At 71.2% G+C, this 21,050-nt stretch overlaps 2 protein-coding genes across 2 annotated transcripts; one reads left to right on the top strand and one right to left on the bottom strand.

Annotated features, from left to right (window-relative positions):
- Positions 1-3,438: 3,438 nt before the first annotated feature.
- On the top strand, positions 3,439-15,448 carry NOS3 (nitric oxide synthase 3). The gene is given in 32 exon segments (XM_084282902.1): positions 3,439-3,811; positions 4,551-4,653; positions 4,743-4,891; positions 5,399-5,561; positions 5,663-5,754; positions 6,496-6,637; positions 6,721-6,860; positions 7,085-7,259; positions 7,341-7,442; positions 7,570-7,764; positions 7,967-8,040; positions 8,110-8,254; positions 8,338-8,442; positions 8,532-8,599; positions 8,714-8,792; positions 8,794-8,831; positions 9,250-9,274; positions 9,276-9,335; positions 9,338-9,427; positions 9,510-9,554; positions 9,556-9,643; positions 9,999-10,077; positions 10,165-10,358; positions 11,022-11,093; positions 11,096-11,157; positions 11,159-11,203; positions 12,072-12,282; positions 12,957-13,044; positions 13,608-13,729; positions 14,581-14,729; positions 14,964-15,158; positions 15,242-15,448. Coding segments are annotated over 32 exon segments (3,534 nt in total). The 5' UTR covers positions 3,439-3,695; the 3' UTR covers positions 15,365-15,448.
- Positions 15,449-15,590: 142 nt separating this feature from the next.
- Positions 15,591-19,413, bottom strand: ATG9B (autophagy related 9B). The gene is made up of 12 exons (XM_084306833.1): positions 19,338-19,413; positions 19,101-19,265; positions 18,880-19,021; positions 18,027-18,775; positions 17,786-17,939; positions 17,530-17,709; positions 17,208-17,453; positions 16,838-17,049; positions 16,619-16,721; positions 16,342-16,432; positions 16,076-16,209; positions 15,591-15,980 (listed from the first exon to the last, which is right to left on the bottom strand). The coding sequence occupies exons 1-11, from the start codon at positions 19,364-19,366 to the stop codon at positions 16,091-16,093; spliced, it is 2,190 nt and encodes a 729-aa protein (XP_084162959.1). The 5' UTR covers positions 19,367-19,413; the 3' UTR covers positions 15,591-15,980; positions 16,076-16,090.
- Between the last annotated feature and the right edge of the window lie 1,637 nt (positions 19,414-21,050).

The following is a 21,050-nucleotide window of genomic DNA, read 5'->3' as shown; positions in this document are numbered from 1 at the left end:
CGGTGACAGCCGAGCCCGGCCGGGGAGGAGCGAGCGAGGCCGCAGCCAATGGCCCGAGCGGGACGGGGGGGGGTCCAGGAGGGGGGGGGGGGAAGCGCCCGGGGCGGCCCCCCCCAGCCCCGCCCCCGCCCCGGGCCCCTCCAGCCCCGCGTGCCCCCCAGAGCCCCCTCCCCACATCCCCACTGCCCCACGCCCCCAAGGCACCCCCAGACTCAATCACGCCCCCCCCACACCCATCCCGGCTGCAATACCCCCCCCCCATGAGAAGAGCCCGGCCACAACCCCCCCGGGACGTGGGGGGGGCTCGTGAATGTGGGGGCACGGATAGGGGCTCATGAGTAGCACAAGGGGGGGCCGGGGCACAGAAACGCTTCCCGGCCCCCCCCCCCAACCCTAGGCCCCCCCCCCCCGTCCCCGCCCCCCCCCAGCCCAGCCCTGGAGCTCAGAGCGGGGGCCGGTGCCAGCCCCGGCGGCGGAGCAGCCGCGGGAACGTAAACAGCAGCTGCGCCTGGGCGGCAGCGCCGGGGGGCCGGGGGGGGCCGGGGGCCAAACGGGGGGGGACGCAGCACCCGCTGTGTGTCTGCAACTGGGGGCACTGGGATGCGCTGGGGCGGCGTGCTCTGCCCGGGGTCATGTGGGGTCATGGGGGGGGGCTGCATCTGACCCACGCTGGGGACCCCCCCACCGGTACCACAGTGCGGCCCCCAGACACGGTCCTCAGCAGGGTGGGCTCCACACGGCTCCAGTCCTGCTCCAGTGCTGGGACTGGTCCCAGTCCTGCTCCAGTGCTGGGACTGGTCCCAGTGCTGGTCCTGGTACTGGTACTGGTCGCAGTGCCTTCCCCAGTTTCAGCCTGGTGCCGGGTCCTGGCCTGGTGCCAGGCTCCAATCTCTGTGCTGGTCCCAGTCCCAGTGCTGCAACCAGTCTGGCATTCAGTCCCAGTGCTGGGACCCAGTCCCGGTTCTGGTCCCAGTCCTGATCCTGGCTCTGGGTCCTGGTTCTGGTCTCCGACCCATTGCTGGTCCCAGTCCCATTGACAGTCCCAGTCCCATTGCCAGTCCCAGTCCCATTGCCGGTCCCAGTCCCATTACTGGTCCCAGTCCCATCACCAGTCCCAGACCCAGTCCCGTTGCTGGTCCCAGACACGGTTCCTTTACTGGTCCCAGTCCCACTGCTTGTCCTGGTGCCAGTCCCTGTCCCAATCCCAGTGCCAGTCCCTGTTCCTGTCCCAGTCCCAGTGCTGGTGCTGGTGACAGTTCTGGTCCCGGTCCCAGTTCCGGTCCTGCTTCTGGTCCCATATCCCAGTCCCAGTCCCAGTCCCCATCCCAGTCCTGGTACTGGAGACACTGGGATGCGCTGGGGCAGTGTGCTCTGCCCGGGGTCATGTGAGGTCATGGGGGGGGGGCTGCATCTGACTCTCACTGGGGACCCCCCCACCAGCCCCACAGTGCAGCCCCCAGACACTGTCCCCCACCGGGTGGGCTTCACACAGCCAGTCCTGCTCCAGTGCTGGTACTGGTCCCAGTACTGGACCTAGTATTAGTACTGGTCCCAGTCCTGCTTCAGCGCTGGGACAGGTCCCAGTGCTGGTCCTAATACTGGTACTGGTCTCCGTGCTGGTCCTAGTACTAGTACTGGTCCCAGTGCTGGTCCTAGTACTGGTACTGGTTCCAGTCCTGCTCCAGTGCTGATCCCTGTCCCAGTCCCAGTCCCGGTCCTACTTCTGTTGCTGATTCCAGTTCCAGTTCCAGTGCCAGTTCCAGTCCCAGTCCCAGTCCTGGTTATGGTCCTGGTCCCCGTCCCAGTCCCGGTGTCGGTCCCGGTCCCAGACCCGGTCCCAGGCCCAGTCCCAGTCCTAATCCTATTACTGGTCCCTGTCCCATTGCCGGTCCTGGTCCCGGTCCCAGTCCCTGTCCCGGTGCCGGTCCCAGTCCCAGTGCCTTTGCTGGTCCCAGTCCCAGTTCCGTTACTGGTCCCGGTGCCGGTGCCGGTCCCAGTCCCAGTGCCTTTGCTGGTCCCAATCCCAGTTCCGTTACTGGTCCCGGTCCCATTCCCAGACCCGTTCCCGTTCCCGGTGCCGGTCCCGGCGGGGCCGCTCCGCCCGCCCCTGTCCGAGGTGCTGAAAGCGGCGGCGGCCCCGGCCCTGCCCCGGTCCTGCCCCGACCCGCGCGGTGCCAGCGGGCTCCCAGCGGGGCCGAGCCGGGCCGAACCGGGACGGGACGGGACGGGCCTGGCCGAGCCGAGCCGAGCCGCTCCCGCACTGCCCCGGGTCCCCAGGAGGCTGCGAGGGACCCCGCGGCTGCCCCACGGGCGGACCCACGCGGGAGGGGCCGGGCCGTGGGCGGGGGGCTGCGGGCAGGACAAACCCCGAGCCCCCGCCCCGCCTGCCCCCGGGGCCGCCCCCGGCCCCCCCCCCCGGCCCCCCCCCGGCACCGGGGCCGTCCGGTCACCGCCCCCCTCGGGGGACGCAGCCAATGGGGAGAGCGTCCGGCGGTGACGGACAGCCCTGTCCCGCCCTCGGGGGGGCGCGGGGGTCGGGGTAGGGACGCGGGGGCAGGAGGGGGGCGGCGGGCGGCGACCCCCGTGCGGCGGGGCCGGGTGGGCGCCCCCGGCATGGAGCTAGGGGGGGTCCCACGCCCCCCCCGCGGGCTGCCCAGCGCTGCCCTCGGGGCTGGGGGGCGCACCCGGCGCTGCCCCCGCGGCGGCACCCCCGGGCCGTGGGGCGCTGCCCCCGAGCGGCAGCCCCGGGGGGGTCCCCAGGACGTTTCCCACGAGGGGGCTGCCCGGGTCCTGCCCCCCCCCAGCTCCCTGCCCGGACTCCCTCCCTGCCCCCCCCGCGCCCTCCCCAGGCGTTGCTTTCCTCCAAGGCGCAGGAAGGAAACTCTCGGGGCGCGGTTTCCCGTCCCCTGCCGCCCCCCCCGAGTCCCGGCACTGCTGCGGAACCCCTGGCCGGGCCCCCCCGGGGCCCCCCCGGGGCACCCCGCTCTGTCCCCGCCGCGCCCCCCCAATCCCGTGGGGTTTGAGCCCCACTCCCGGGACCCCCCGGGACCACCCGCCCCCCCCACTCCCTGCCCCCCGGGGTCCCCTCGCCCCGCTCGGAGCATCCCCGCGGGTACCCGGCGGGACCCCCACATTTCCCCCCCCCCGCCCAATGTGTCCCCCCCGGCCTGCGCCCCCTAAACCGTGGCGGGGCCCCCGTAGGGTGCCCTGCGAGGGGGGGCCGGCAGCGGCCGGGCGGCATCAATGGCAGGAACTGGGTGGGGGCCCGGCCGGGGGGGGGCCGGGGCGCACCTCCGGATGTCCGCCGGGGGGCCAGGGGGGCGCGGGGCCGTGGGCACCCACGGGGGGCACCGCGACCACCCCCCCACGGCAGCACCGCGGCTCCCCGGGGGGTCTCCCGAGCGCGACCCTTGCCCCGCCGCGTCCCGCGTGGGTCCCGCGTGGGGTCCGCGGCAGCAGCGGGGGGGGGCCCCCCCCCCGTGTCCGCGCCCCCCTCCCCGCGCGGCCGGGCTCGGGCGGGCGCCGTCCACCGCGCGCCCCGCGCGCGGGGTCCCGCGGCCCCGCGCCCACGCCCCCGCCGCCGTCCCGCGTGGCGGCCGCCCCCTGACGCGCGGGCGGGGGGCACGGCTCCCCCCGCGCCTTATCCCCGCCGGAGGAAGCGGCCGAACCCTGCCCGGCGGCTCAGTGGCGGCGCGATGGGGAACCTGCCGGCCGTGCTGCCCGGCGCTGCCCGCTCCTGCGGCCTCGGCCTCTGCTCGCGGCAGCTCAGCCCCGCGCCCGACGAGGGGCCCGGCCCCGATAATAAGGGCAGGTGGGTGCGGTGGGAGGGGGCGCGGGGGGAGGGGGGGCTCGGCGGGACCCCCGTCTCCGTCCGCTGTCCCGGACGGTTCTCACGGGGACGGCCCCGGGGGTGCCCTCGCCCCACGGAGCCGCGGCCCCACGGGAGACGTGGATGTGGTGGGACGGGGGGCGCAGCCACGGGAACCCCCCCGTTCGCCCCCTGCCCTCACTGCCCCACGGCGTGCCCGGGGCTGTCCCGCTGCCACCCCCCTGCCCCGCGGCACCCGTGGGACGCGTGGGAGCCCAAGGGGGCGAGCTGGGGAGGGTGGGACGTGGGGATGGGACACGGGGGGTGAACGGGGATGGGACGTGAGCCGTGTCGGGACAGGGGGGGACACCGCAGCCCCCGTGGGGACAGGATGGCGTTAACCCCTTCGGGTGGCGGGGCCCGGCTCTGACTCACGCCTATTGTTCACACTCGCACGCACGAGGCCGAGGAACGCCCCAAGCCGGCACCAGCCCCTCACCCCACGCCTGTCCCACACCCCACGGGGACCCGGGGACACCGAGGGCAGAGGGGCGTGGGAGATGCCCCCCCTCACCCCAGCACCGTGCCCCATTGCCCTCAGTACCCCCCTGCCGCCCCCTCTCCCGCCTGTTCCCCTCATCCCCATCCCCATCCCCTGGGGGGCTGGGAGCGTCCCCAAGCGTCGGAGCCATGGGGCTGAGCGTGGGGAGGGGTCCCCAGGCTCAGGGCTGCCTCCCCCCAGCCCGGTGCCCGTGCGCCCCACGGAGCCCACGCGCTTCGCCCGGCTGAAGAACTGGGAGACCGGGAGCATCGCCTACGACACGCTCTGCGCCCAGGCCGAGCAGGTGGGGGCCGGGGTGGGGGCTTGGGGGGGCTGTGGGGTGCGGGGTCGGGCCGGTGCCCCCGCGGATCCCAGCCTCTGCCGCCCCCCCAGGAGCTGCCGTGCTCGGGGCGGCGCTGCCTGGGCTCCCTGGTGTTGCCCAAGCAGCTGCCGGCCCCCGGCACCGAGGGCGCCCGCAGCGGCCCCGAGCTGCTGGCCCTGGCCCGGGACTTCATCAACCAGTACTACGCGTCCATCCGGCGGTGAGTGCGGCCGGGGGTCTGCCCCACAGCACCCCACAGCCCTGTCCCTCCTCCATGGCACCCCACAGCCCCAACCCATCCCCGTTACAGGGCACCCCACAGCCCCGTCCCCATCCCCACCCCACAGCACCCCACAGCCCATCTCCGTCCCAGGGCACCCCACAGCCCCATCCCTGCCCCAGGGCACCCCACAGCCCTGTCCCCATCCCCATTACAGGGCACCCCACAGCCCCGAACCTGTCCAAGGGCACCCCACAGCCCCATCCCCACCCCACAGCCCAGCCCAACCCCACAGCATGCAAATCCTCATCCCTACGTGGGGCACCAAAACACCCCTTCCCCTCCCAAAGCCCCCACTTGGAGCTGGGAGCTCCAAGGACGCTGCCTCCCCCTCCTGCCTGTGCCCCCCTCACTGCACCCTGAGCATCCCGAGCCCCCAGGGTCCCCCCCCCCATCTCCGGGCTGCCCCTAAACCGGCGTTGGGTTGAGCTGAGCGGGTGCCCGCAGGGACAACTCCCCGGCGCACACGCAGCGGCTGCGGGACGTGGAGGCGGCCATCGAGGCCACGGGCACCTACCAGCTGCTGGAGCCCGAGCTGATCTTTGGGGCCAAGCAGGCCTGGCGCAACGCCGCCCGCTGCGTCGGCCGCATCCAGTGGAACAAGCTGCAGGTGAGGGTGGGCGCAGCCCCACCGGGCTGGAGGGGCGCCATGGGGCCGGGCACGCTGTGGGGCTGGGGATGGAGGAGGCAGCGGCACCCCCTGCCCCACAGGTGTTTGATGCCCGGGACTGCGCCAGCGTGGGGGAGATGTTTGGGTTCCTCTGCACCCACATCCAGTACGCCACCAACCGCGGCAACATACGGTGAGAGAGAGCACCAACGGGGGTGGGGTGGGATGGGGTGGGGTGGGGTGGGGTGGGGATGGGATGGGGATGGGATGGGGATGGGGATGGGATGGGGATGGGATGGGGATGGGATGGGGATGGGGATGGGGATGGGGATGGGGATGGGGATGGGATGGGGATGGGATGGGGATGGGATGGGGATGGGATGGGGATGGGGATGGGGATGGGGATGGGATGGGGATGGGGATGGGATGGGGATGGGATGGGGATGGGGATGGGATGGGGATGGGATGGGGATGGGGATGGGGATGGGGATGGGATGGGGATGGGGATGGGGATGGGGATGGGATGGGGATGGGGATGGGATGGGATGGGATGGGATGGGATGGGATGGGATGGGGATGGGGATGGGATGGGGATGGGATGGGGATGGGATGGGGATGGGGATGGGGATGGGGATGGGATGGGGATGGGGATGGGATGGGATGGGATGGGGATGGGGATGGGATGGGGATGGGATGGGGATGGGGATGGGGATGGGATGGGGATGGGATGGGGATGGGATGGGATGGGATGGGGATGGGATGGGGATGGGGATGGGATGGGATGGGGATGGGATGGGGATGGGATGGGGATGGGGATGGGGATGGGATTTGGGATGGGGATGGGGATGGCATGGGGATGGGATGGGGATGGGACAGGATGGGGACAGCAATGAGGACCTGGGGGGCCGTTTGGTGACCTCCCCCCTCTCTGCAGGTCGGCCATCACCATCTTCCCCCAGCGGGTGCCGGGCCGGGGCGATTTCCGCATCTGGAACTCGCAGCTGATCCGCTACGCCGGTTACCGGCAGCCCGACGGCTCCGTGCTGGGCGACCCGGCCAACGTGGACATCACCGAGGTGGGGGCCCGGGGCCACCCTGCTGCCCCGGCACCGTGTGAGGGCACCGCAGCCCCCCCCCCTAATACCTCCTGCACCCCCAGCTCTGCGTGCACTACGGCTGGAGCCCGGGGAACGGCCGCTTCGACGTGCTGCCCCTGCTGCTGCAGGGCCCCGACGAGGCCCCCGAGCTCTTCCCCCTGCCGCCGGAGCTGGTCCTCGAGGTGCCCCTCACGCATCCCACGTGAGTGGGTCCGGGCCCCCCCGTGTCCCTGCCCGTGGATCGGGGGCTGCCCCAGCGCGTGGGCACAGCCACGGGTTTGGGGACGGGGTGGGGGCTCCTCGTGCTCATCCCAGCGCAGCCCTGGAGCAGGGGGCAGGAGTGGGGACGGGAGGAGGGGGTGGAGGTGGGGGGTCTGCGATGGGGGCCGGTGCGGGACCCTCGGTTGCATCCCCCTCCCCACGCAGGCTGGAGTGGTTCGGGGAGCTGGGGCTGCGCTGGTACGCGCTGCCCGCCGTCTCCAACATGCTGCTGGAGATCGGGGGGCTGGAGTTCCCCGCGGCCCCCTTCAACGGCTGGTACATGAGCAGCGAGATCGGCACCAGGAACCTGTGCGACAGCCACCGCTACAACCTGCTGCAGGTGAGCACCGCGGTGCCACGGGGCTGGGGGGGGAGCTGGGGGCCGGGGGGGGTCCCAACGAGCCTGCGCCCCCCCCGACAGGAGGTGGCCCTGCGCATGGGGCTGGACACGCGCAAGACCTCGTCCCTCTGGAAGGACAAAGCCGCCGTGGAGGTGAACATCGCCGTGCTGCACAGCTACCAGGTGGGCTGGCACGGCCGGGGGCACCGCGGCCTCGGGGGGGTGGTGCTGGGGGCACAGCCGGGGGGACACCCCCGGGGCACGGCTTGTGCCCGGGGCATTGGCCACCGCCTGCCCCCTGTCCCCGCAGGTCGCCAAAGTGACCATCGTGGACCACCACGCGGCCACCGAGTCCTTCGTGAAGCACATGGAGAACGAGCTGCGGACGCGGGGGGGGTGCCCGGCCGACTGGGTCTGGATCGTGCCCCCCATCTCGGGCAGCCTCACCCCCGTCTTCCACCAGGAGATGGTCAACTACCAGCTCTGCCCCACCTTCCGCTACCAGGTGCGCACAGACCCTTCCCCTTCCCCTTTCCCCTTCCCCTTCCCCTTCCCCTTCCCCTTCCCCTTCCCCTTCCCCTTCCCCTTCCCCTTCCCCTTCCCCTTCCCCTTCCCCTTCCCCTTCCCCTTCCCCTTCCCCTTCCCCACCCCATCCCCTCCCCACCCCACGGGTCCTTCCCCACTCCTGACCCCCTGCCCTCCCGCAGCCCGACGCCTGGAAGGTCTACGTCTCCAAAGGCACCACCGTCACCCGGAGGAAGACCTTCAAGGAGGTGGCCAAGTAGGTGGCAGCCCCGGGAGGGCGCGGGGGCCGGGGCAGGGCCCGGCGCTGACCCTCTCGTCCCCGCAGCGCGGTGAAGATCTCGGCCAAGCTGATGGGGCACGTGATGGCGCGGCGCGTGAAGGCCACCATCCTGTACGCCACCGAGACCGGCAAGTCGCGCACCTACGCCTGGAGCCTCTGCCAGCTCTTCCGACGCGCCTTCGACCCCAAGGTGGGCAGAGGGGACTGGGGGGGACGGGGGAGTGCAGGGGGGGGGCCCAGCCATCGGAGCCCATCCTGCCTGTCACCCCGCAGGTGGTGTGCATGGACGAGTACGACATCGTGTCCCTGGAGCACGAGACCCTGGTGCTGGTGGTGACCAGCACCTTCGGCAACGGGGACCCGCCGGAGTGCGGGGAGGTGAGGGGCAGGGAGAGGGGATGGGGACGGGATGGGGACGGGATGGGGACAGAACGGGGATAGGGGCCGTGACCTGTGCCTCCCCACAGAGCTTCTCCAAGGCGCTGATGGAGATGTCCTCGCCCTACACCAGCGCCTCGCAGGCTGAGCCACCCAAGTGAGCGTGGGGGCCACGGGTGTCCCTGTCCCCCCCCCCTGCTATGGGGACAGCTCCCCCTGCCTGTCCCGGGCACTGGGAGCCCCCCACCCTGCTCACACCACCCCCCCACAGGAGCTACAAGCTGCGCTTCAACAGCGTCTCGCAGTCGGACCAGCTCGTGGCCTCCTGGAAGAGGAAAAGACGGCAGCTGAGGCAACACGGACAGTGCGGGAACACTGGGGGCACTGCGGTACGGGGACGGGGGGGGTGGGGGGGGTGGGGGGGGGGGTGGGGGGGTGGGATGGGGTGGGGATGGGGATGGGGATGGGATGGGGATGGGATGGGATGGGGGATGGGGATGGGGATGGGGATGGGGGATGGGGATGGGATGGGATGGGGATGGGATGGGGATGGGGATGGGATGTGGGATGGGGATGGGATGGGGATGGGATGGGATGGGATGGGATGGGGATGGGATGGGGATGGGGATGGGGATGGGGATGGGGATGGGGATGGGGATGGGGATGGGATGGGATGGGGATGGGGATGGGGTTGGGGTGATGACCCCTTCCCCCTCTGGAGTAGGGATGTGTCCATGGGCACCCCCCAGGCTCCCATGGCAGAGTGGGGCTGGGGGCACCCCGCTCAGTGCCCCCCCATACCTCCAGGTTCTCCGTCTTCGGGCTGGGGTCCCCGGGCGTACCCCCACTTCTGCGCCTTCGCGCACGCGGTGGACACGCGGCTGGAGGAGCTGGGGGGGGGAGCGCATCCCTGCCCATGGGCGAGGGGGACGAGCTGTGCGCGCAGGAGGAGTCCTTCCGCACGTGGGCCAAGCTCGTCTTCCAGGTCAGTGGGGAGGGGGCCCACGGGGCAGGGACCCCCAGGCCGGGCCTGGCGCCCACCTCTGGCCCTGCTGCCCCCCCCCCAGGCCGCCTGCGAGACCTTCTGCGTGGGGGACGGGGTGGAGGCGGCGGGCCGAGGAGATCTTCGCCCCCCAGCAGGGCTGGAAGCGCCAGAAGCACCGGCTGGCCGTGCAGCCCGAGGCCACCGACATCCTCACCGGTACCGTGCGCCCCACAGAGCCCTGGCACGGGCCCACCCCCACCAGCCCCCTGCGGGACCCTCCCCCAGATCTGGGACCCCCACGACGGCCAAGCCCACCCCCCAGCCCCTGGGCCCCCAGCCAGACTCCCCATGGCCAATATTGGACCCCCACCACAAGCAGCACCCCAGCCCCCAGCCCCTGCAGCCCCCCTGCAGCCCCCAACCCCAATAACCCCCAGCCAGCCCCCCAGGCGCTGCTGCAGCCCCACCCCTACCACATCCTGGCACCCCTCCCCATATCTCCCCCCCCAGCTCCTCCGACCCCCATCCACCCCCCTGAGCCCCCATCCCCGCTGACGCCCCCTCCCCACAGGGCTGGCCCACGTGCACAAGCGCAAGGTGCTCCCGTGCACGGTGCTGTCCGTGGAGAACCTGCAGAGCGAGGCGTCCAGGTGAGCCCCGCGCCCCCATCACCCCCCCAGCCCCATTGGGGACCCCCTTGCCCACGCCGTGGCCCTGTCCCCTGTCCCCCCCCACAGCCGTGCCACCATGCTGGTGCGCCTGGATGCCGCGGGGCAGCCCGAGCTGCAGTACCTGCCCGGGGACCACCTCGGCGTCTTCCCCGCCAACCGCCCCGAGCTGGTGCAGGGCTGGCTGGAGCTGCGTGGAGGCGTGGACCCGCTGCCCGCCGACGAGCCCGTCCTGGTGGAGGTCCTGGAGAAGGACAGCAGCGGTAGGGCCCCCGGGGACGGTCCCCAGAGACCCCGCGTGGGGGCTGCACCCGCAGCGGGACCCCCACCGGGGCTGCCTGGGAATGGGGTGGCTCCTGATGTCCGACTGTGCCATGCCTCTCCCTGGGGAGAGCACCCCTCCTTCCCCACCCCTTCCTTCCCCACCCCATCCCCATCCCATCTCCATTCCTATCCCCATACCCTTCCCTATCCCCTTCCTCTGCCCCATCCCCCTCCCATCCACATTCCCTTCCCCATCCCCTTCCCAATCCCAATCCTCATCCCTTCCCCCTCCCTTCTCTTCCTCTTCCCCTTCTTCATCCCCTTCCACATGCCCTTCCCCCCCCCTATTCCCTTCCCCATCCCTTTCCCCATACCCTTCCCCCATCCCCATCTCCATCCCCATCTTCACCCCCTTCCCCACCCCCATCTCCATCCCCATTCCCATTCCCTTCATGATCCCCATCCCCATTCTCTTCCTCATCCCCTATCCACATTCCATTCCCCATCCTCATCCCCTTCCCCATCCCCTCTTTTCCTCTCCCCCTTCCACATCCCCTCTCCCTCCTCTATCCCCTTCCCCTTTCTCATCCCCATCCCCATCCCCATCCCTGCCCCTGTCCCCCCGTCCCCGTCCCCGCGCCCACCCCCCGCTGTCCCCGCAGGCAGGTTCCCCGGCCACAAGTCGAGCTGGGTGCCGCAGAGCCGCCTGCCCCCCTGCACCCTGCAGCAGGCGCTCACTTCTTCCTGGACATCACGGCCCCCCCGAGCCCCCAGTTCCTGCAGCTCCTGGCCACGCTGGGCGCAGGAGCCGGCCGACCGCGAGCGCCTGCAGCAGCTCAGCCAGGTTGGGGCCGGGGGGGGCTGGGGGGGGGACCGGGGCTGGTGCTGGGGGTGGGGGCAGTGGTGGGTGCTGGGCTGCTGGGACCCTGATGGGCTGGGTGCTGGGATATGGGGATACTGGGATACTGGATGCTGGATATGGGGATACTGGGATGCTGGGATGCTGGATATGGGGATGCTGGGATATTGGGATGCTGGATATGAGGATACTGGGATGCTGGATATGGGGATACTGGGATATGGGGATATGGGGATAATGGGATACTGGGATGCTGGATATGGGGATGCTGGGATGCTGGGATATGGGGATACTGGGGATATTGGGATGCTGGGATGTTGGGATATGGGGATACTGGGATACTGGGATGCTGGATATGGGGATGCTGAGATATGGGGATACTGGGATATTGGGATGCTGGGATGCTGGATATGGGGATATTGGGATACTGGGATATTGGGATTCTGAGATAGTGGGATGTTGGATACTGGGATCCCAGGATACTGGATGCTGGGATACTGGGATGCCGAGATATTGGGATGTTGGATATTGGGATGCTGGATACTGGGATGCTGAGATAATGGGATGCTGGATGCTGGATACTGGGATCCTGGGATATTGGGGATGCTGAGATACAGGGAAGCTGAGATACTGGGATGCGGAGATACTGGATGCTGAATACCGGGGTGCTGAATACTGGGGCAGTGAACACTGAATGCTAGGATACTGGGATGCTGGATAGTGGGATCCCAGGATACTGGGACCCTGGGACACTGGGCTGCCGGATACTGGGCTGCTGTGGTGCCGGGCTGCAGGGACAGGGGCACCCTGCTGGCGGGGTCCCCTGCGCGTGTCCCAGCGGTGCGTGCTGCAGGACGCCCGGCTGTACGAGGACTGGAAGTGGTTCCGCTGCCCCACGCTGCTGGAGGTGCTGCAGGAGTTCCCCTCGGTGGGGCTGCCGGCGCCCCTGCTGCTCACCCAGCTGCCGCTGCTGCAGCCGCGCTACTACTCCATCAGCTCCGCGCCCGGCCCCTGCCCCGGACAGATCCACCTCACCGTGGCCGTCGTCACCTACCACAGCGAGAGTGAGCGGGGACGGGGATGGGGACAGGGTGGGGGGGACAGGGGCTCGGTGATGGTGCCCCCCTGCCCTCCGGCTGCTGCATGGTACCGCTAGTCCCCAGGGAACCTCCACACCCCTGGGGTACTTCCAGGTCCCCAGGGCACCATCAGCGCCCCCGGGGCACCTTGGGGTCCCCCAAGGAATTTCCACCCCCACCAGGGCACCGCCAGTCCCTGGGAAACCTCCTCGTGCCTGGGGTACCTTGGGGTCCCCCAGGGCACCACCAGTCCCCAGGGAATCCCCCCATCCCGGGGGTACCTCAGGGTCCCCAAGGCACCGCCACTCTCTGGGTACCTCGGGGTCCCCCAAGGAATTTCCATGCCCCAGGGCACCACCAGTCCCCAGGGAACCCCCCAAATCCCTGGGGTACCTTGTGGTCCCCAGGGTGCCACTAGCCCCTGGGCAATCTTGGGGTCCCCCAAGGAATTTCCACACCCCCCAGGGCACCGCCAGTCCCCGGATACCCCGGGGTCCCACCCTGCCCAGCCCCTCCTCACAGCCCGGGGGTCCCAGCAGCCATCCCCACGGCCCCGTGCAGCCCCCGTGTCCCACGGCATGCGGGTCCCAGCCCCCAGCCCCACCGTGGGGCTGCCTGAGCCGGGGTCCGCGTGCCAGGGCCGTGCCTCTCGCCCGCAGACGGCCAGGGCCCGCTGCACCACGGCGTCTGCTCCACGTGGCTGGCGCGGCTGCAGCCCGGGGACACGGTGCCCGCCTTCATCCGCGGGTGAGGGACCGCGCCACCGCGCCCCCAGCCCCAAAACGCGTTTCCCTGCGTGCCTCCGGGCGATCACCCCAAAACTACATCCCCCAGCATGCCTCGGTGCCATAACCCACCAAACTACATTTCCCAGCATGCCCCGGTCCTATAGCCCCCGAACTACATTTCCCAGCATGCCTCAGGTCCCAGCCCCCAAAATTACATTTCCCAGCATTCCTCGGTGCCCCCCCCCCCCACCCCAAATCCACCTTTCCGTGCCCCCCCCAGCCCAAGCCCGCTGTCCCCGAGCCCTCCCCCAGCGCCTTTCCCCCCGTCCCCTCCCCGGACTACACCTCCCAGCATGCCCCGCGCTCCCCGTCCTACACCCCCCGGGACTACATCTCCCGGCGTGCCCCGCGCCCGCCGGGCTGGCCCCGCCCCCTCCCTGCTAACCCCGCCCCTCCCGTCTGACCCCGCCCCTCCCGTCGGCCCCCCCCGTGTGACCCCGCCCCCTCTCGTCTGACCTCGCCCCTCCCGTCTGGCCCCGCCCCGTCTGACCCCGCCCCTCCGTCTGGCCCCGCCCCCCGCAGCGCCCCCTCGTTCCGGCTGCCCCCCGCGGCGGACGCCCCGTGCATCCTGGTGGGACCCGGCACCGGCGTGGCGCCCTTCCGCAGCTTCTGGCAGCACCGCATGCACCAGCTGCAGGACGCGGGTGCGGCACCGGGACGGCGGGCGGGGGGACACCTCGGGGGCAATGGGACATTGGGTGGAGGGACGTGGGGACATCACGCGTGGGGATACCCGGGCACCGGGACATGGGGACATGGTGCATGGGGACATTGGGTTGCAGGGATGCCATTCATGGGGACATGGGACACTGGGGACACCATGCATGGGGACACAGGGACGCTGTGCATGGGGATATGGGGGCACCAGGACATGGGGACATGGTGCATGGGGACATGGGACACAACGACACTGTGCATAGCGATATGGGGACACTGGGACATGGGGACATGGTGCATGGGGACACTTTGGGAGCAAGGGGACATCGGGTGGGGGCACATGGGGACACCACATGTGGGGATATGGGGGCACCAGGACATTGGGACACCATGCGTGGGGACACCGTGCACAGGGACACCAAAATGTGCAATGGGACATTGGGTGGAGGGACATGAGGACACCACGTGTGGGGATACCAGGGCACTGGGACATGGGGACATCGTGCATGGGAACATCGGGCTGCAGGGATGCCATTCATGGGGATGTGGGACACCGTGCATGGGGACACGGGGACGCTGTGCATGGGGACACCCTGTGCAGGGTCATGGGGACACTGGACATGGGGACACCGTGCATGGGGCCACACAAGCGCTGTACATGTGGATATGGGATGCGGGACCACCATGCATGGGGACATGGGGACACTGGGCACAGGGCTGAGGGAACGTGGGCACACAGGGACAGGGAGGGGTGGGCGCGGGGCTGTGGTGGCAGTGGGGTGCGGGACGGGGGGCACGGGGCTCGGGGGGGTGCTGCAGCCGGGTGCTGTCCCCGCAGGCGGCCCCCTGGGCAGCATGGTGCTGGTGTTCGGGTGCCGCTCGTCCGCGCTGGACCACATCTACCGGCAGGAGATGGAGGAGGCGCGGGAGCGGGGGGCCCTCAGCCAGGTCCTCACCGCCTTCTCCCGGGAGCCCGACACCCCCAAGGTGGGACGGGGACGGGGACAGAGAGCGGGGACGGGGCGGGGGTGGAGGTGGGGGTCAGGGTGAGACAGGGACAGGAACGGGATGGGGACGGGGACAGGGCTGGGGGCGCACAGAGGGAGGGAGGCAGGGCTGGTTGGGGACACGGGGGGACAGGGACACGGGGATGGGGACGTGATGGGGACAGGGATGGGGACGGGGGCCATGCGGGGGTCTCAGCCAGCCCCGCGCCCCCAGGCCTACGTGCAGGACGTGCTGCGGACGCAGCTGGCGGAGGAGGTGCACCGGGTGCTGTGCCAGTGCGCCGGGCACATGTACGTGTGCGGGGACGTGACGATGGCCACCGAGGTGCTGCAGACCGTGCAGCACATCCTGGTGCAGCAGGCCGGCATGACGCTGGGGCAGGCGGGGGACTTCATCAGCGAGCTGCGGGTAAGGGACCGGGGGGGCACACGGACAGGGAGGACCCAGGGAGGGTGCCCGGAGCCGCTGTCCCCACCGCCCCCTCCCCGCAGGACAAGAACCGGTACCACGAGGACATCTTCGGCCTCACCTTCCGCACGCAGGAGGTGGCGTTCCGCATCCGCAGCCAGTCCTTCTCCATGCAGGAGCGCCGGCACCCGCGCCCGGCCCCCTGAGCGCGCCGGGGACCCCCCCGTGCCCCCCCCTGCTGCTGCCCCCCCGCTGCAGGCAGCGCCCGCCCCCGGTAAAGGTTTAGTTTTTGATAACCCCGTACGGCGTCCTGCGTCCCGGGGGGGTTCTGGTGGGGCTGGGGGTGGCGGGGGGGGGGGGACAAGGAGTGGGTTGGGGTCCGGGCACCCCCAGGGGGCACGGCGCACCCCGGCGGGGCAGCACACGCAGCGCTCTCCAGCACAGCCAGTCTGTAAACCTTTATTTGCCCCTGGGGCTCCCGGGGCCGAGGGGGGGGGGGTCCTGCGTCACCCCAGGCTTGGCCACGGCGGTGGGGGGGCCCCGGCACGGGTGGGCAGCGGGGACGGCAGCAGCCCCGGGTGCGCCGTGCCCCCCGTATAAATATAGCACCTGGTGGGGCCGGCTGCCCCCGGCAGCGCCCCGGCCCCACGCCGCAGGCCAGGCACCGGCACGGAGGCGCAGCCACGCGGGGGTCCCCACGGTCGGGCCCCCGGCTGCAGCAGGCGGCGTCGAGCGGCCCCACGGCCCCCAGGGCCCGGCCGCCCCCTCCAGCAGCTCCCCCGGGCCGGGGGGGGGCCGGGCGCTGTCGGTGCACCCAGGAACCTGCGGGGAAAGGGGGCTGTCAGGGGCACTCTGCGGCACGTGCACCCCGTAGGGCCCGGCCCCAAGGTGGGGCTGAGCCTCCCCCCTGCACTCACCGGCGCAGCGGGCAGCTAGCCCGTCGTCTGCTCCTCTTCCTCCTCCTCCTCCTCCTCCTCTTCCTCGGCCCAGCCTCCCAGCGGCATCTCCCGGAGCTCCCGGAGCTGAGCCTGCGAGGCGCGGGCGGCCGAGCCTGGTGCAGGGCAGGGTCAGAGCACGCTGTGCCCCACGGCCCCCAAAGTGTGGGGCTGGGGGAGCCCCCCAGACACCCCCAGCTTGGCCCCACAGACACTGGGGCCAGCACATGGCACCCCATGGCACTCACCTGCGGTCACGGAGGGCTGCTTGGGAGCCCCTGCAGCCACCCACAGCCCCACGGCCAGGGGCGCAGGGCCCTGCTGCTGCTGCTGGTGGAGCTGGGGGGGGGGGACAGGCTGTCACCGCTTGCTGCCCCCCCGGGGGGGCACACAGCGTGGGGCGGCTGGGCTGGGCTGGCAGTGTGGCAGGAGGGGGCTCGCGGTGACACCCAGCCAGGCGCAGGGTGGGGGGGCTGTGGCTCAGGGCTGGGGACAGGGGAGGCACTGGGGGGGCCGGGACCTCACCTCGTGCATGTAGATGGCGTGCAGGCTCATCTCGGCCGAGGCCACCTCGGCGAGCACGGCGGAGCGGCTCAGGCTGAGCAGGCGCGACTCACTCAGCAGCAAGCTGCGGGCAGAGCACAAGAAGGGGGCTGGCACGGGGCGAGGGCACCCCCCTACCCCCCACCCTGCCCCACGCCCACCCCCACAGGGCTCCGAGCCCTGGGGGCGCGGCGGCAGCACCTCTCCTCCGGGAGCAGGCGGTCGCTGTGGCAGCCGGGGCTGTCGGCGGAGGGGACGCGCGCCCGCCCGGGCAGCGGGGACGAGAGGGACGCCAGGACGCTGGCGGCGGCGCTGGCCGTGCTGCAGGGCTGGATGAAGCGCCGGTCCCGGGACACCAGCCCGCTGGCGGAGAGGATGGGGCGAGCCAGCACGCTGGCCAGCAAGCCGTCCGGCTGCGGAGACACCGCGGTCAGAGCCACCCGTGCCGTGCCAAATCCCCACCGTGCCATGCCAAATCCCCGCCGTGCCACCCCTCTGGCTCCCCAGGCACAGGGGGCATGGGTGTCCCTGGTGTGCCACAGTCCCCACGGAGTACCCGCGCCCCACTCACCGCCGTGGCCGAGTCGTCGGAGAGCAGCGAGGTGCCCAGGGGCCCCTCGGCCAGGATGCGCTGGGCGGGCGGCGCGGCGGCCGCGTCCTGCTGCACCTTCTCCTTCAGGTGGCTGAGGAAGAGCTCGCTCTGCGGGGGCGGCTGCCAGCGCGGGTTGGTGATGGCGAAGTGCATCAGCGACAGCTCCGTCTTCCCGTTCTCAGCTTGCTGGTACACCGAGGCCTCCGTCTGCCCCGCCGACAGCCACTGCGGGGGAGCGGGGTGAGCAGGGAGAGCGGGGGGACAGCGCTCGGCCCCGGCCCCCCGGCCCCAGCCCCCTCACCTGGGGGTTGCCGTGATTGCGGATGTCGAGCTGGGCGAAGGAGCAGATGTCGCCCACCCCCACCACCTCCACCGTGAAGTTGCGGAAGAAGTCGATGATGTCCAGGGCGCGGGCGGGCAGGGCGAAGATGAGGATGAGGGGGGTGAGGATGGGGCTCAGCAGCTCCTCCAGGATGAAGACCTGCGGGGGCGGGCAGAGGGGGCGTCAGGGGGCAGGAAGGGCCCCCCACTTGCCGCGGCCGCCGGCCGGCGCTCACCGCCTTGTACTGGAAGAGCTGCGCCATCTCGTTGCGCGTCTCCGACTTGCTGGCGTTGCCCTGCCAGTGGTCGGGCATGTAGTGGATGTGCGCCAGGACGCGCTGCAGCAGCTGCTCCGGGCACCACACCATGTGCTCGTCGGGGATGAAGGACCTGAGGGGCAGGGGCAGGCGTCAGACCCCTGCCAGGCAGCCCTGGTGCTCACGGGTGGCACGGCACGGTTTGGCACGGCGCACCCACCTGGCCAGCGTGACCACGAGCCCCAGCAGGGTGATGGCGGTGAGGATGTGCTGCACGGTCAGCACGTCCTCGTCGTAGACGGTCAGGACGATGAGCACGGCCAGGATGGAGCCGGCGAAGAAGCCGACGTTCTTGGCCAGCACGGTGAGCAGCGGGCTGGTGAAGGAGTTCATGTACTTGGTGGCCGGCTTGTAGCCGCGGCTCAGGCGCGCCTGCAGCTCGTGGTTGAGCTCGTTGAAGTGGCGCAGGTAGTGGCGGCCGTAGAGCGACCAGCGCCGCGCGCCCAGGCTGCCCGGCTCCCGCTTGATGACCTCGGTGTAGCTGAAGAAGGCGTAGAGCACCTGCCACACCAGCACGAAGGGGCACAGCAGCAGGTTGGCCAGCCCCAGCAGCACCATGGTGCGCGCCAGGCGCTGCGCCAGCTCCAGCCGCGAGCCCGCCCGCTTGTACTGCGGCTGCAGGTTCCACTTGTTCTGGAAGAGCGAGCCGGGGCCCCAGAAGAGGAGCAGCTCCAGGTTGTACTTGAGGCCCTGCGTCAGGAAGACGACGTGGCCCAGCAGGGGCAGGCGGAAGCGGACGGGCAGCAGCGACTTGTTGACCATGGCCACGGTGTAGTTCTTGAAGCGCAGGATGCGGTGGTAGATGTCCAGCTCCGTCAGCTCCTTCTTGTGCACGCACATCTGCTGCTCGCGCTGCAGCGAGATCAGCCGCGCCTGCACCTCCTGCCAGCTGTAGTTGCACAGCCCGTCCTGCGCCCAGGAGAGGCCGGGTCACCGCGGGCACGCCGGCACCACCGCGGCACGGGCGGCCCTGGGGTGCCCGTCCCGGCGGCTCCCCGTCCGGCCCTGCTCACCGAGGGGATGTTGAGGGCCTTGATGTAGAAGGCGCGGATCTCCCAGTAGCTCAGCAGGCTGCACAGCACCTTCACCAGGCGGTACAGCCAGAACACCGCGGCCATCACCAGCAGGAAGATGACCCAGCTGTTGGCGCGGATCCTGGGCGGGCGGGATGGGCGCACGTGGCTCGGGGGGGCCCCACCGTGTCGCCGTGCCCCCCCGTGCCCCCGCTGCTCACCTCTGGGCGCACTGCGGCGCGGGCAGGATGGCGTCGGGCAGTGTCACCTTGCTGCGCTCCGGGGCTGGCACCTGGCTGTGGTTGAGCGGGCGGTTGGCGAAGAGGACGTCGTACTCCACGCAGCACAGCAGGAAGGTGCTGAAGGTGACGACGAACAGGAACTGCCTGGGGGGGCACGGGGCTCAGATGGATGCGGAGGGGGCACAATGACAGCCCCCACCCCGTGGTGGCACTTACACCAGCTCGAAGAGGTCGGAGAGCATCATGCAGGCGAAGCCGTTCTTCTGGTGGAAGTGGTAGATGTTGGGCGCGCGTTAAGGAATGTGCCCGGGGTGCTGCCCCCCCCCTGCACCTCCCCACCCCCCCGCAGGCGGGCACGAGGCCCAGCAAGGATATCTTGGTGAAGAAATTATCCAGGTTCTTGATGTGGTGCCAGGAGTCTGGCGGGAGAGAAAAACACCGGGGGGGGGCTCAGCCGGGGCCACGTCTCCGGCCGCCCCCCTGTGCCGATGGGGGTGCCCCCACCTTGCAGCCCCTCGGTGACGTGCACCAGCAGCTCCTCCTCGCCGGGGGGGGAATCCTCCTCGTAGTCCTCCAGCCGGTGGTACTCGGCCTGTGCTGCCATCGCTGCCTCCGGCTGTGCCGCCTGCGTGGGGCGGGATGGGGTGGGATGGGACAGGACGGGACGCGTGCGCTGGCACCGGAGAGCCCCTGGCACGGGACCCCCGGCTACGGGGTGGGGATGGGGCCCCCACCCAGCCCAGCCCCGCAGGGGTGCCGTGCCGTGCCGCACTGAGCCGTGCCGCGCCAGGCTGAGCTGTCTGCCCCGGGGCCGGGCGCAGGAAATGCCGGGGAGGCCACGGAGCGCCGCCCGCGTGCCCCGAATTCGGGTGGCCTGAGCTGGCCCCGCACCGCAGCCGCGGGCACGGCCCCGGGCAGGGCCAGGCCGTCGGTCCCGTCCCACCGGCCGGACCACCGCCGGCACCCGGACCTGCTCCCTGCGGTGCCAGCGGGGGCTCAGCTGCACCCAGCATGGGGTGGTCCCGGCCCCGTGGCAGCGAGCACCCCACAGCCCGCAGGGGTGGCCGGGACCAGGGCCCAGCACCGTGCCCTGCGGTCAGTTGGTGCCCAGGGAAGGGTGGGACCCCTGTAACCCCCCCATAGGATAGGACCCTAGAACCCTTGGGGAAGGCTGGGGCCCCTGTAACCCCCACAAGTAGGATGGGACCCCCCATAACCTAAGGCAGGATGGGACCCCCAGACCCCTTGGAGAAGGATGGGGCTCCTAGAACCTGGGGCAGGATGGGAGCCCCCATAACCCTCCCTAATAGGATGGCACCCCCAGACCCTTTAGGGGAGGATGGGACACCCATAAACCCCGAGGCAGGATGGGGTCCCCCTTAACCCTCTGAGATCAGATGGGACCCCAGACCTCTTAGGGGTGTATATGGACCCCATAGGTCCCCAGGCAGGCTGGGACCCCAGAACCCCACGGAGGGGACAGGCCCCCTGACCCCTTGGGGTAGGATGCGATGCCCCTAACCTGGGACAGGATGGGGTCCCCCTTAACCCTCCCAGACAGCACAGGACCCCAGATCCCTTCGGGAAGAACACGACCCCATAAACACCCAGGCAGGACGGGACCCCCAACCCTTTGGGGCAGGGTGGGACCCCCGGACTCCCGCAGCAATCCAGACCCCTGTTCCCTTGGGACCCCCCCCCACCCCTGGGGGCAGGCCGTGCCGTGCCCCCCCCCCCAGCCCCGTACCGCCGCTCGGCTCCCGCTGCTGCTCCCCCGCCGCCGGTGCCACGCGTGGGGCCGAGCCCGGCCCGGCCGCAGGTGAAGCCGCGCGGCCCCGCCCCGCCCGGGGCTGACTCACGGGGCCGGGGCCGGGGCCGTGATTCAGCACCGGGGGCCCGGGGGGGGGGCCGGAGAGGGGGGGGGGGCGG

Source organism: Netta rufina, assembly GCF_964035555.1.
Source record: "Netta rufina genome assembly, chromosome: 2".
NCBI lineage: Eukaryota > Metazoa > Chordata > Aves > Anseriformes > Anatidae > Netta > Netta rufina.
Note: the sequence above shows the minus strand (reverse complement) of the source record. Positions and strands in the feature narration are given on the sequence as shown.

What these genes read in the sequence shown, in the direction of transcription:
- ATG9B (XM_084306833.1), bottom strand. Translation starts at nt 19,366, where the DNA reads ATGATGCTCTCCGACCTCTTCGAGCTGGT. An exon ending in GCGCCGCAGTGCGCCCAGAG is followed by an intron (nt 19,022 to 19,100) that starts GTGAGCAGCGGG and finishes CCGCCCGCCCAG; the next exon opens with GATCCGCGCCAACAGCTGGG. An exon ending in AGGCCCTCAACATCCCCTCG is followed by an intron (nt 18,776 to 18,879) that starts GTGAGCAGGGCC and finishes TCCTGGGCGCAG; the next exon opens with GACGGGCTGTGCAACTACAG.